The sequence below is a fragment of the Toxotes jaculatrix genome, chromosome 10 (assembly GCF_017976425.1).
Source record: "Toxotes jaculatrix isolate fToxJac2 chromosome 10, fToxJac2.pri, whole genome shotgun sequence".
Taxonomy (NCBI): Eukaryota; Metazoa; Chordata; class Actinopteri; family Toxotidae; genus Toxotes; species Toxotes jaculatrix.
The window spans coordinates 26387677-26400718 of record NC_054403.1 but is presented as its reverse complement, the minus strand read 5'-3'; the positions used below and the strand labels follow the sequence as shown (position 1 = coordinate 26400718).

At 43.1% G+C, this 13042-nt stretch overlaps 1 protein-coding gene across 2 annotated transcripts in view; it reads right to left on the bottom strand.

Annotated features, from left to right (window-relative positions):
* The window catches only part of fat2 (FAT atypical cadherin 2), an 85269-nt gene that overhangs the window by 19345 nt on the left and 52882 nt on the right, over positions 1-13042 (bottom strand). For both annotated transcript variants that reach the window (XM_041047559.1, XM_041047560.1), the window contains exons 17-23: positions 10040-10251; positions 8250-8387; positions 7919-8062; positions 5083-5280; positions 4143-4743; positions 3036-3236; positions 329-486 (exon numbers count right to left, since the gene is read on the bottom strand). In XM_041047559.1, the coding sequence (XP_040903493.1) occupies positions 329-486; positions 3036-3236; positions 4143-4743; positions 5083-5280; positions 7919-8062; positions 8250-8387; positions 10040-10251 (1652 nt within the window). The remainder of the gene's footprint in view (positions 1-328; positions 487-3035; positions 3237-4142; positions 4744-5082; positions 5281-7918; positions 8063-8249; positions 8388-10039; positions 10252-13042) is intronic.

Genomic DNA, 13042 nt, shown 5'->3' with positions numbered 1-13042 from the left:
CTGCTAACGTCACCTCCTCCAGCCTTTCACCACTGGGACCTGACAACTTTTAAATTCTCTCTTCAGAAAACTCACTTGTTGTGAATTTAAGTGGCTGTGTTTTATCTTTGTGTAATATTATAAAAGTAAAAGTGTTCTGGTGGCGCCTGAGAGTCACCTGTCAGTTTTATAATTTATCACTGGATTATTATTATTATTACTGATGTATGAGGGTGTAAGCAGCCTTTAGTCAACAGTATAACAATGCAAAACATGGCTGAAGTCTGAGAATGAATGAAACCTGGCTGCATCTGTAATCCTGCTTTCTCAGTCTCAGAGAGATAAATACCTGTAAGATCCCATAGTCGTTGGTGCTGTTGGTGGACGCGATGAGGCCCTGCTCCTGGAAAGTCTTGAACCTCAGTGACAGTTTGAAATCCTGGTTGTCCTCGTCCATCCTGTGAAGGTACCTGAGGTAGGACTTACCATCGAACCTTACTGCCGACTCTGAAACGCAGAAACATGAAAACTAACGTGAGCAAACACAGATACAGTCACAATGTAGAATACAGATGCTGCAGATAATAAACTCTTTCAGTGTTCCTGATTTAATAAAGTGCTCAGAGACTCAGAGGTCTTAAATCCAAACCTCTACCCAAAAGCCAGACTCCTAAACTGTGGGAGTCTCACCTGTATGAGAGCTTCTTACAACATGTTTTACTCTTTATTTAACACTACGCTGTTTTCAGGTGCATGATTGGCCCTTTGCTCGGCTACTGTGTGAAAAAAAAAACTTGGACTATTAATGGTATCTGTGTCATACTCAGGCAACATTTAATTTATGAAACAAAGATGAAACACGCTGTAAACTGAATGTAATGTAACTGACAGAGGAAACTGCAAAGAAAAAACAACAACAACATATTTTTCTAATATTTGTTTGATCTTTTTTTATCTGGAAAATCACCAAAAGCTGAGAAACAAAAATTGTCAAGGCCAAAAAACGAGAACAGAGTAATCAGGAAGGGTCTGGCACGAGTTTAAGCATCAACAGTGGAAACGGGGGAGGAAGGTCTGAATGAAGGATGAGTGAATTCAAGAATTGACAGATCAGTGATCATTCCAACAGTAAAAGGGAGCATATTAGTGTTCAGACAAAACTTCCTCTGCTTTTTTAGTGGTTCTAAGATGAAACTTTAATGATGCCTGTGGGAAGGTTCAGTAACAACATGTTCCAAAGTCTGCTGGAGAAAAACAACTTTTCCTAGCGTGGGATTTGAATCCACTAACTTTTATTTTGACTTTGTGTTCCACACTGGTCTCTGAAGAAAATTTAAAACACACCAGCTTGGTTGATGAAGTCTGTTAGTGTCTTTAAGGTCACCAGTTCGAAACCAAGGCTGACTCTGAGGGGAAAAAAAACGAGAGTCCTGTTCAACAGATCAGTGGCCCCCAGCAGAGAACAGTCGTAGCACTGGGCACAAACCAGTTGCTGTATAAAAATCATAGTGGTCAAACGCCTTTCAAAGAATGAAAGAAAATAGGAAACAAAATTTAACCAACCAAACAAACAAACAAACAAACAAACCCTCACAAACAACAAATAACATAAAAAATTAATGATGAATACAAAAAGTACAACTTTATAATGAAACTTTAAATGAATAAAAAGGTAAAAAAATCAATAACTGTTAACATGCAATGACTTTTGATAGTTTTCTCATTTATGATGTCAAGCTGCCTCACCTCTGTAACTTCTATACTTCTACACATACAGGTTGTATGTGTACATATTAGTTGATAGTGGTTCTTATCTTTATACATTTTCTGGGGCTGCTCCTGCTGCTGTTTTTTCTGTTACAGATTAATTAGTTTATTCTTTTTCATTTTTCAGTTTAGTCAATAAAGTAACAGAAAATAATTGTTAAAAATGCAGTGAAATACTGGGATGTCACGTGTCTTGTTTTGTCCGACCAACACAACAACATTCAATTTACAGTGATAGTAAAACAGTGAAAAGCTGGAGATCCTCGTAACCGAGAAGCTGGAACCAGAAACTGATTGTCACGGCTGTGGGTGATTTACATGCTGTACACTGACTAACTCATGTGTACCTGAGTGAGCCAAATCAAAGACAAATTTCCATTACCCTGTCACGCTGGATTTAGCAGCTTTATTTGGCCCCATATTTATAAAAAGCTTCCTGAATACAGATTGTATATCAGTTGTTTTGAGAAAACGTTCACTTATGATTTATTCAATAAATGTATTCAGGTGCACAACTCAATCTGATCTCCCGTGAAAGCTGGCGCTTACAGAAAGTTCAGTATACAGGAACATCAAAGGTCACTCGTGATGCCAAAAACTGCCTTTTCTGATAAAACATTTAGTGTATCATGGCATCATGTTGTGATATGCTGACATTATGGGCGATTTAAAAAATGAAAGTAGAGATAATAAGCAGTTACATTTCTGTATCAGAGCACAAACTGTTGTCTTCCACCTCTTTCTTGCCTGTTCTCCATGCTGAATCTCACACAGCCCCTTCTTACCCTCAGAAACACCTGAGATCAAAGACGCATCTGATATAGTCAAAACAGGGCGGCGATAACACAGTCAGAAGATGTTCCACGGGAAAAGGACTCCAAACAAGCTGATACTGAGTGTATATTCCGGAGAGCACCTGGCTGACTTTTATTCCATTCTCACAGCACTAATCCTCAAAGGAATGACAACACAAATCACTGAAGATGATCCGACGAGGTGGCGCCGCTGCTCAGAAGTTCAGAGGTTCTGTCGGCTGTAATCGAAGCTAACAGCGGGCCCACATTCACAACAAATGTGTCCTCTTTCTTAAATGAAATCTTCTTATTCCACAAGTTTTAACAGGTAAGAAGAGGACGGCTCTTTGATCTCAGGCAGCGACAAACATCTTCATCAAGTTGCCTGAAAATTCAAGTGTCTGTCCTCTCTGAAAATTAGCCAAAGTCTGATCTGACAAATTCCCAATAAAGCTGCTCTCATAAAAACACACACACACACACACACGTACATACCATTACAGGGGCAGACGCTCTCCCATGTGTGCTGGGGGGTGATGTAACCAGCTCTGGCGGTGGTGAAATGGCCCAGTCTCTCCCCCGTTAGCCGGACAGCGTTCCTGCAGCCTCGTGGCGGACAGCCGGTACCCAGACACCCGTTGTGGCTCACCCTGAGGATGCTCAGGCCCAGAGAGTCCTCGATGTCTGATATAACACCTACCATCACAGAGAACATTTCAGACTGAACACTCAAAGAGATTCTTCATCTCACCAGGACTGCCTGACGTCCTTTGTGTCCAAATTAATGGCTGCCAGGATTTTTAATGTATTGTAGAAGTTCACCTGGTGGCCTGTAACTCAGCCCAGCTGATACCTTTAGAATGAATTGCTATTATTTTTCCATTAAAATCTAATTACTGATGTGCTCTGAGGTTCCGCTGGTGAAGGTGTCTAAATACAAGTTTCATATATAGAGTTTTATTGCATATCACTGCCAAATCCCTCCAGTTCTTTTTACGTAGCTTGTCAGCCACAGAGCCTCCAACTTTAAATTTACAATAAAGAAAAAAATATGTTGAGTTCATCCGATCTTGTTGAGGCAACAAGAAGATGGTGTGTGTGTGAAGTTGGATCATAATGTTTTGGTTTGTCCACAGAGCCAAAAGTTCATTTTCTGCTCTTGTATTTCATCTTTATGTGATTGCTTTTTTTTTTGTTATGGTGACCTCAGCCTGTGGTGATGACTGCGATAATTCAGAAAATAAAATGTGGACGAGGTTTGTTGATAAAAAATGCTAGATTTCATGTGAATATCTTGCATGTGAAAATACTTGACCCTCTCCCAAAAAATGTGGAAGGCAGAAGGAAGGAACACTGGAGGGTCTTTGCTGTGGAGCAGCCGCAGTGACATACATAAAATTTTCAGCTAGCCACTAAAACCTTATTAATTGCTACTTAAAAACTGATCTGATCTAAAATTTGACCTTTAGCGTTACTTTTTTATCATTTTAAATATATCATGCATCGTATTTTTATATTGTGCAGTGTTAACACATTCAGTGTTTCCCACTGAAATCAATCATGTAATTTACAGATAATCATGCTGTAACACTGATTGATCACCTGCGAGTCTGCTGGTTGGTAGAGACTGGACGAGTCCACTATGAGGCTTCCAGATCAGCAAGGCCTCCAGAACCTGGGTGTCACGCTGCTGCTGCAGGCTGGCCAGGTGAAGCTCTTGTCTGGGTAAACCCAGAGCTTGACCCAGGCTGCGCTGGAGGCCTTTCCAGTGATCGCCCAGAAACTCCTCCGGGGACATACCGACCAGCTGCAGGGTCAGGCCGGAGTCCAGCACCCTCTGATTGGCTGCCCACACGTGAACTTTGACCCCGGTCCAGACGCTGAACTTCCCGTCAGTCACGCTGACGTTGAGTGAATACGAGCCCTCCTCCAGATTTTCATCTGCCCAGATCTTACCATCAGCGTGGTCGACCGAGAACCGTCCTCCATCTGGGTTTTCTGATACCAGGTTGTAGGTCAGGACATCCTGCAGGTCCTGGTCTGAAGCATGGAGTCTTCCGATGACCCGGCTGGCAAACAGCCCTCTGGAGGTAGTGATGAACACCTCTAAAGGCACAACAGAGGGAGGGTACTTGCTCTGCTCGGTGACATTGATGTTGACCACACAGATGGAGGAGAGGGGAGGGTGGCCGCTGTCCGTCACCTGAATGGAGCAAAGATAGTAAACATCAGAAGGGTGGATGGGACTGGTACCATACCGATACTGATCTTTTTTATTTTATTTTATAACTGTAAAATAACAATGTGAGGGTCAAGACCGCCACACAGGGACGCGGCAATTTGTGATATTTTCCTTTCAGTCTTTAGATTCCAGCAAAGATACAAAGAACCTCAGGGGGGAAAGATATGACAGTGGATTGTTTTTTTCTCCCACTGGGTGAAAAAGTGCAGGAAAGACAAAGACAAAAGACTGAAATATCAAGGCAGAGTGAAAACTGGGTAAGCAAGCAGGGATTCAGGAGAGATGAATCGTCCTCCTCACCTGTATCTTAAGCCGATGGTGGGGTTTGACCCTCTTCCTGAGTGGAGCAGAAAGCGACAGCAGGCCGCCCTGGTCAACGTGGAAACGACGATCCTCGTTTCCACTGACGATGTGGAAGGAGAAAGGCGGGCCGTTCCTCGGCGTGTCCCTGTCCGTCACCACAAGCTGGAGGATGCTGCTGCCGACTGACTCGCCCTCCTACAGGAGACGAGGGTCATTCATTCATCCTTTTCTTCAAGTTCAATTATTTTCATTTATTTAATTTAAAAGTAAATAGGAATCTGCTTTAGTATGGTCCAACACTTTACAACAGACACAGCTTTACAGTTGTTGTTGTTCAGCTGTTCTTTTTTGAGCAGTTGTCCTTAAACCATTCTCTGTGATGGATTACCTTTCCAAAGCCATCTTAAAAGGCTCTGCATGCTGATTTTCGTGGCGTACTAAATTGGAATGTAGGTTATCAATCTAAATCTTTGGGAGATAGACGGCAATAAAGTACACACAGTTTGGAGTTAATGGACTAAAACATGCAACACCTCTGGTTTGATTTTTCAAACTGCTAGGAGTCTGATTACTTGTACAGGTCAGTGGTTTGAGCAAGGCATTACTGATGGAGGGGATTCACCTCCTCTGTACAGGCTTTTCCTGTGTACAGAGGGTGATGGACACCAACAGGGAGTCGTTCTGGGGGGGGGGGGACCACATGGGGAGAATAAATGTCGTCCAGTGAAGATAAGTTGAAGATTGGACGGGACTATTAATATCTCTACTCAGACTGCAGGTCAGCAACAGCACAGTGTGACACATCCACTGTATCACATCTGCTCTGTGGTGAATGTGAGTTGTACCGCCGCCGCAGACTGTCTGTGCTCTGAGATCCTTCATGCCCTGCAGCGCAGCTCTGCTGATCAAATCCTTGTGATATGATATTACATCTAATTCACCGTCCTCATCACAGACTTCTGACAGATAAAGTGCAGCACGGAGCCAAACAGATCACTTACACAGAGCTCCGTCCTGTTAAATCATGTGTCACTGATTAGCATGCTGGAGTGAAGACAAACTTCAGTCACAATTTCCTGAAGCAAAGGTATTGACACAGATGCGGCGTGATTTATCACTGTGCTGTGGCGCTCCTGCGTCCTCGGAGGACTTTTTCAGTAACGTCCATCTGCTTAATGCAATCACAGCCTTCTTCATCAGGCCGAACTGGCCGTGGAGACATGAGCAGGTGGGATGGTATCACAGAGTTTGGATTCACCGCCACACAGAGCCGACGCTGTGGCTCGTGAACAAGCTATCCGGTGACTGGATGAGAGTTTCTGAGCTGGCAGAGCGGCAGCAGGTGGAGTGATGGCGAGCTGGCAAAGGCGCACTGCGATCGTCCCGCCAGAGGCACGAACGCACACACGCGAAGACACACATATGAACGCACTGGCAACGTGGGCAACTACGTCACAACGAAGCCTTCAGTGATACAAACTCTCTCACACACACAGAAGTGGAGGTAAATTGGCTGTTAAAAGTTTTTCCACACCAGCAGACTTGGCCCTGTAATTAGAGGTTTTAGGTGAAAGGGTGATGTCCTGCAAGGAACACACACACACACACACAGCAACAAACCATGACAGCTGATCTTTCTGCTGCTTTGATCCCCTCAAAGTTCAGAAACCCTGCTCTGCTCTTGCCTCTCTGAAGAGTTTCACTCTTGAACTTTCAGCGCACAGTTTTAATGAGCTCTGGGCGCTGCAGTGATGATAGAGCAGCACTTACAGGTCAGCATATTCTCACCAGAGTGTGTTCGAGAAGGAGAAAGAGAGCTCTAATGATACAGAAAGATGGACAGATTGATACAGAAAGAATGATCTTTAGTGATTCCTCTTTAATTATCTCTAGTCATTAGTTCATCTGTCTTCATTATGACTCCATTATGCAGTCAGGAGCAGAGCAGGTAGAAGGCTGAAGATGATCTGGCATGACTGACGGCTGTAAAGGCGAACAGCTAAACTAAACTGGCTTTTCGCGAGGAGCTGCATGTCCAGCTCATATTCACATAACACATGGAGTCAAAGCAAATCCCCCGTTCATATTTTTTCATTGAGTTGTCAGATTTCACACATGAATGCGACTGCTGCTCCCCCCCCTCAGGACACCGAAGGTTATTTGCGGGAGCTGATGAACAGGCAATTCTTTCCGGAGCGTTCTGGGTGAATTTTTATTTTACATATCGCTTGTTGACTTTTTGTTGATGCAGTTGTTTGTGTGAGGCTGGTTTTTTCTCCCGCTGCAGGCAGCGCGGTGCCAACGTCTTTTTTTTTTTTTTTACTGCTCCAGGCTGTGAACGTGCTTAGTTTCTGAACACAAAGCTGTTTCTCTGAACCACAGCACACTGAAAAGAATCTGACAGACTTGCCTATGGTGTCCCACAGGGGTCAAATCAATTAACAAAACAGGGTTAAAGGCAAAAAGCGTAGGTCGAATCACCGGGGAGAAACACATTTGATGGATTTTTTGAAGTCAAATGGGATGAAACATTTTTTTTACAACTTGTAAATGAAGCTGCCTGAAAATGGATGGAGAATATGCTTATTCAGATTTCATAAATCAAAGGTTTGGCAGGAAGTGGCTCCATGCCAACACATCCATCCTGCTGAGCAGACATAAGCAGACTCTCACATCTCGTTGAGAGTAATTCAGCTCTGTGCACCTATAACACATCTTTAGACCTGAACCAGGATTTCACTTGCTTGTTGTTGTTGCTTTGTCATGCTGGGTGTGTAAGTGTGACCTGTGCTTGTGCAGATAAACCATGGTGGAGACGTTCAGGTTGGCCTACCTGCAGCTGCAGATTGTAGTTGACCTGGGAGAACACCGGCGGGTTGTCATTGACGTCGGTGACGGTGATGGTGATGAGGGCCGCAGACGACAGAGGAGGATCTCCTTCATCCGCCGCCTGAACCGTCAGAGAGTAATGAGGGATCTGGAGAAAACAAAGCGGTGAAAATCAGTTTGTTTCTTCCATTTGTTCCATTTTATTTGGTTTTGTTTCTTTCGCTTTCTCAGTTATTTCACGGCTTTTCTTCTTCTGTCTATGTCTATTCAATAAATTGTCCTTTATTTCTCATGTTTGTGAAATAAAACAATATAAAATTTAATCTCACGCTAACCTCCTCTCTGTCCACTGCCGTCCGGACTGTGATTTCCCCGTTGCGAGGGTGAATAGAGAACTGCTGCAGGGGGTCTCCGCTTACTATGGAGTAACGCAGCAGATTGTTGATCGGACCGTCCTGATCAGTGGCTGTTACCTGGTGGGAAAGACAGAGAGTGGGGGAGTAATTCTTCTCCTTTGCCTTGCCTCGGTCTGAGGGATGTCAGAGGCTCAGGCAGAGACAAAAGACCCACATACTCCTCCGACAAACAACGCCCAACAAATGCAAACCAACAGAGCAACAACAACAACGATGCCTAATGATTATAAAGTAAGGTCAGAGGTCATGATTTGTCTATTTTGTTCTTAAAACAAGTGAAAATATTTGCCGGAGCGCTAAGATAAACTTTATTTCCATTTTTTTTTCACCTTCGGCCTTGTTTTTTCATTTGAAAAGACTTTTGGGCACAGCATAGATAAAGGTGACTCATTAGAACGAAGATCTCTTACAATAACACGCTGTTCTGAACGCCTCCTGTCTTTGTGTTCCTCTTCATTGCCATGGCATTAGCTCATTATAACAGCGAATCCTATAATTTTCACTGACAGAGGACCGTCTACAACAATTATGAGAAAACTGTTAAAACATTTCAGACGGTGACGCGGTGCAGCTAAATGGTGAAACTGGAGGAATGGGAACAGGAGACGGGGGAAGAAAAATGTCAGATATGAAACCATGTGATTACAGACTCATCATCCTGCAGTGGTCTGACCATCAGCGAGCCACTGAGCTGTGTTATTGCTGTGTTATCTCTGCTGCTGGCCTGACAGATGACGGCTGACATGTTGATAACTGTGTGTGTATGGCATGTGTCGTGTCGTGTGTGTTTTGTTTTTTCTTTTTTTTACACGTCCGTTATCAACAGTTTGCCAGCTCATCTCATGCTGCCATGTTGTTATTGTGTGTATGGCATTTTACACATGTTTACATGTGTAAGCAGCAGGATTGTTCATGTTTTGAATGTGTATTCTAACGCATGTCATTCATGTGTCGGCGTATGTATGTGTGTTTACTTGTACTTCTATCTTTGTGAGGACCGGTTACAGAGAGTTAGAGACCTTATGAACTGAGGACATTTTGGCTTGTCCTCACTGTCTGACAAACCAACAAAGGGCTGATTAAGGGTTGAGACTTGGTTTTAGGGTTCAGGTTATTTGTCATGGTTCAGGTCAGGGTAAAAGGCAAGGCAAATGCACTGTGTCAATGAGCGTCCTCACAACTAATGTAAGTAAGTAATCAGGCAGAATGAATGGTGTGTGTGTGTGTGTGTGTGTGTGTGTGTGTGTGTGTGTGTGTGTGTGTGTGTGTGTGTCTGTGTTGGAGCTTGAAAGTTCAACACAGAAAATTCTGTTCCGAAGCGGAGGAACATCCTTCATATATAAGAAATATATTCAATTTAAAGTCAAACTCAATTCAGTGATTCAATTAGAGATTACTTACGTTTCTGTGTCTATGATGTACGAACGTGCCCCGTATTCATTCTCTGTGTGTGACTGAACAATTCATGATAAAGTACATTCATTTATTTAACGTAACCTTCGCTTCAGTATTTCTTTTCAGCCCTGCTTGATAGAATGCGATGCTCTAAAGACAACAACCGTCAGTCACCTGCTCAGCTGCAGGCGCTGAAGTAAACGTTACCTCCAAAAACGTATATATATAAAAAATGCAGCTGTTGTCTATCAGCTGCGTTAAATCACACTCTTTCTGTATAACTACATATTCACTGCATGTGGCTTGATCTCTACCTTCATCACCAGGCGCCCAGGCGTCAGGTCCTCGGATATTTCAGCGCTGTAGTCGCCCTGTCCGAACGCCGGCGTGTTATCATTCACGTCCGTCACGTTGATGATGACCGTGGTGATGTCGCTGAGGGACGACTTGCCACGGCTTCCCTCCACAGACAAGTAGTACTCCCGGGAAACTTCAAAATCCAGCTGTGCGACGAGGGTCAGGAGGCCTGCGGACCGCAGAGCAAACGCTGAATTATTCTCACTGAAACATTCGAGCAGATGAATCGGCTCTGCGTTCAAATCAGAGCTGGGGGTCAGAGAAAGGCGGACTCACAGACCTGTTAGATACTTTTCACCTCTGATACCTTTGGTTTATTTTAGTGTAAAACATCCCAGGCTGCTGAACACACAAGCACGCTGCTTCTCCGGTGGATCCATCATTACAAATACATGTTGCTTGGCTGAACACTCGTCAGAGTCACAGAACTTTATTTCAAATTCCTCAAAAGTTGAGATCTCAAGTTTTTCTTAAGAAATCAGAAATTTCAGGCTACGCTGAGGGAAGATGTGGGTCAAATTAAGCACAACACGTCTAGGATGTGGTGAAGCCGCATGAAACATTACATCTCGGGTTCAAGCCACAATAGCGGATATAACACTGAGGCTGTGATGCTCGTTATACATCAGGAAAAAAAAAAAAACAAGCTGAATGAATGAAAGGGGGATAAAAACAAAACTGAGACCGAGCTGTTCTAAAACTGTCACCAGCTCTGCTCTGTCGGACTGGGCTCAGCTTCCATCAGTCTGGGCCGCAGGCGCATGTAAACACGCTTCAAATGAAACATGTTAACATGGTAATGCAGCATAGCTGCTGCAACTGAAACTTATTACTGATGTTGATGCACCTGCTGCTTATTCTTTTTATTTTTAAATTGAATCATATAGTCTAAATATTGTCACAAAAAAAGTAATGAATGCCCATCTCAATTTCCCACAGATAACTGTGACCTGTTCATGAGCTTACACAAAAAGCAAAAAGTGACAAAAAGAGCGATCAGCTGATCTACATAAAAAAAAAAAAAACATGTAAAAAGAAAAAAAAAATCATATTAATAATTTACACGTCTGTACAGAACCAGATTTCATCTTAAAGAATCCCGTCTCAGATCAGTGATTTACCTTAATGACCTTATTCCTTATTCCCTGCATGTCCATCCTCACTACTGCTGCTTTTCAGTGGCACGTCTGAGCTGTCACCATCCGCCCTCTGCGTGTAAACAACGTTTATTCTGCTCTGGTTGAACGCCCATCGGGTTGGAATGCAGAATATACATTATGTAGTGACAGAAGTAACATGCTGTTTAAAATGGATGGATGTTCTTTTGGTACAAGCAAGCTGCTGTGAATGATAATATCCACCATAAGTCAAACACAGTGTGTGTGTGTGAAGTGTGTGTGTGTGTGTGTGTGAGTATGGTATCATGTGACATATCTAGTGAACTCTCACTTTTGTCAGCTCAGTGAAGCTGTGAGTTTAACCTTTCAGGAACTATAAATCTCTCCACAGCTGGCTGCTGTCGTCATGTGTTATCTGTCATCCACATGTGAAGTCTAACCTCAGTTTATGGCAGCGATAAAAGAGTCCTTAACGGGAGACACTGTGTCATGTCCACGTTTCTGTTTGTTATCGGTCACTCCTCTCAGGTCAGACAGTGTGAAGTCCTCTTTAATCTGACGTGCTGCTGAACTGTGACGGATCTTTTCACCTCCTGCTCTCTGCTCCTTTAGTCATTTCAACAGTTACTGAATGTTTTTTTTTTTTAAATGAAATCACATATTTGTGAATCATTTGTAAAGACTTTCATCTTCAGTAGAAACCACTGGGCTTGGATTCCAGGTAGAGTAGGAAAGTCAGAAAGTATTGACGGACTAACACGTTGGTTTTAGTCTATTTTGGGGGAATATTATTTTTTTTGTTGACAGTAAGAAAAATCTCAAATAGCTCCAGCCTCATTGTTCAGGAGAAAAGACAGAACAATGCTCAGTCACCCAGAGTTGGATTAAAAACGTCAAACACAACACCCCAGAGGAAAATGATATAACACAGAGTTGGAAATGAACAGCAGAATAGTTGCATCAGCGACACTGAAGAGCTTGTAGTCGTCTCTCTGTCTTTGAGAAATGGATTTTCCCCTCTTCCTACAGCCTTTCTAACAGCTCTCTTTACCCATCTCAGTCCTTCTGCTTCTGTCGTCTTCCCTTAACGGTAAAACGTGACTCACTGGTAAACTCTTCATCCAGATCACATATTGCTCAATCGCCGACAAATCAAAGCTAAACATGTAATTTGTCCTCTGGTGAAACTGCCACGGCCAGTTTTTGCAGCTACGATTGTCTGGAGACGAGAGATCGACTTCTAACTTTTTTATGTTTCTTACACTGAACGAAGTCTGAAGAGACAGGATCTGCCTCTGCCATGCAGCTTATTATACCACACAAAGCGTGAGTCTGTCCGCTGCAGCTCGTCACATCCAGCAGAGTGTGTGGGTGAGACACACACAGCTTATTTTCCTGGGCTGCCCGCCAGTCTCTTGAACCACACTTCATTAAGACAAAACAAAACGGGATCCAACAAAAACAGCCATCTACCATTCCCCTCAAACGAAACACCTCCCGATTTTAAATTATTTGCTCCTTGCACACACACAGCACAGATCTCACTTTATTGATTTTTCTGAGATCAAAGAGATTTGGACATCCAGGCTGAGTCAGAATGATCCAAGCTCTGTTATTTATTCATTTGTTTTTAATATACTGTATATATTTTTTTACCTTCTTGTGCTGAGGGACAGCTGGAGGAGCTCCAGTTTTTCCTATTAATGCCCTGCTTCTCGTTCACACTCCACCGTCCTTTCTTACTTTCTTACTTAGTGTTGTGCTTAAGAGCACAAATTCAAGTGATTCCTACATCCACATCACGTTTGAGCCACTACATGTCTAAACCCTGCCTCTTAAACC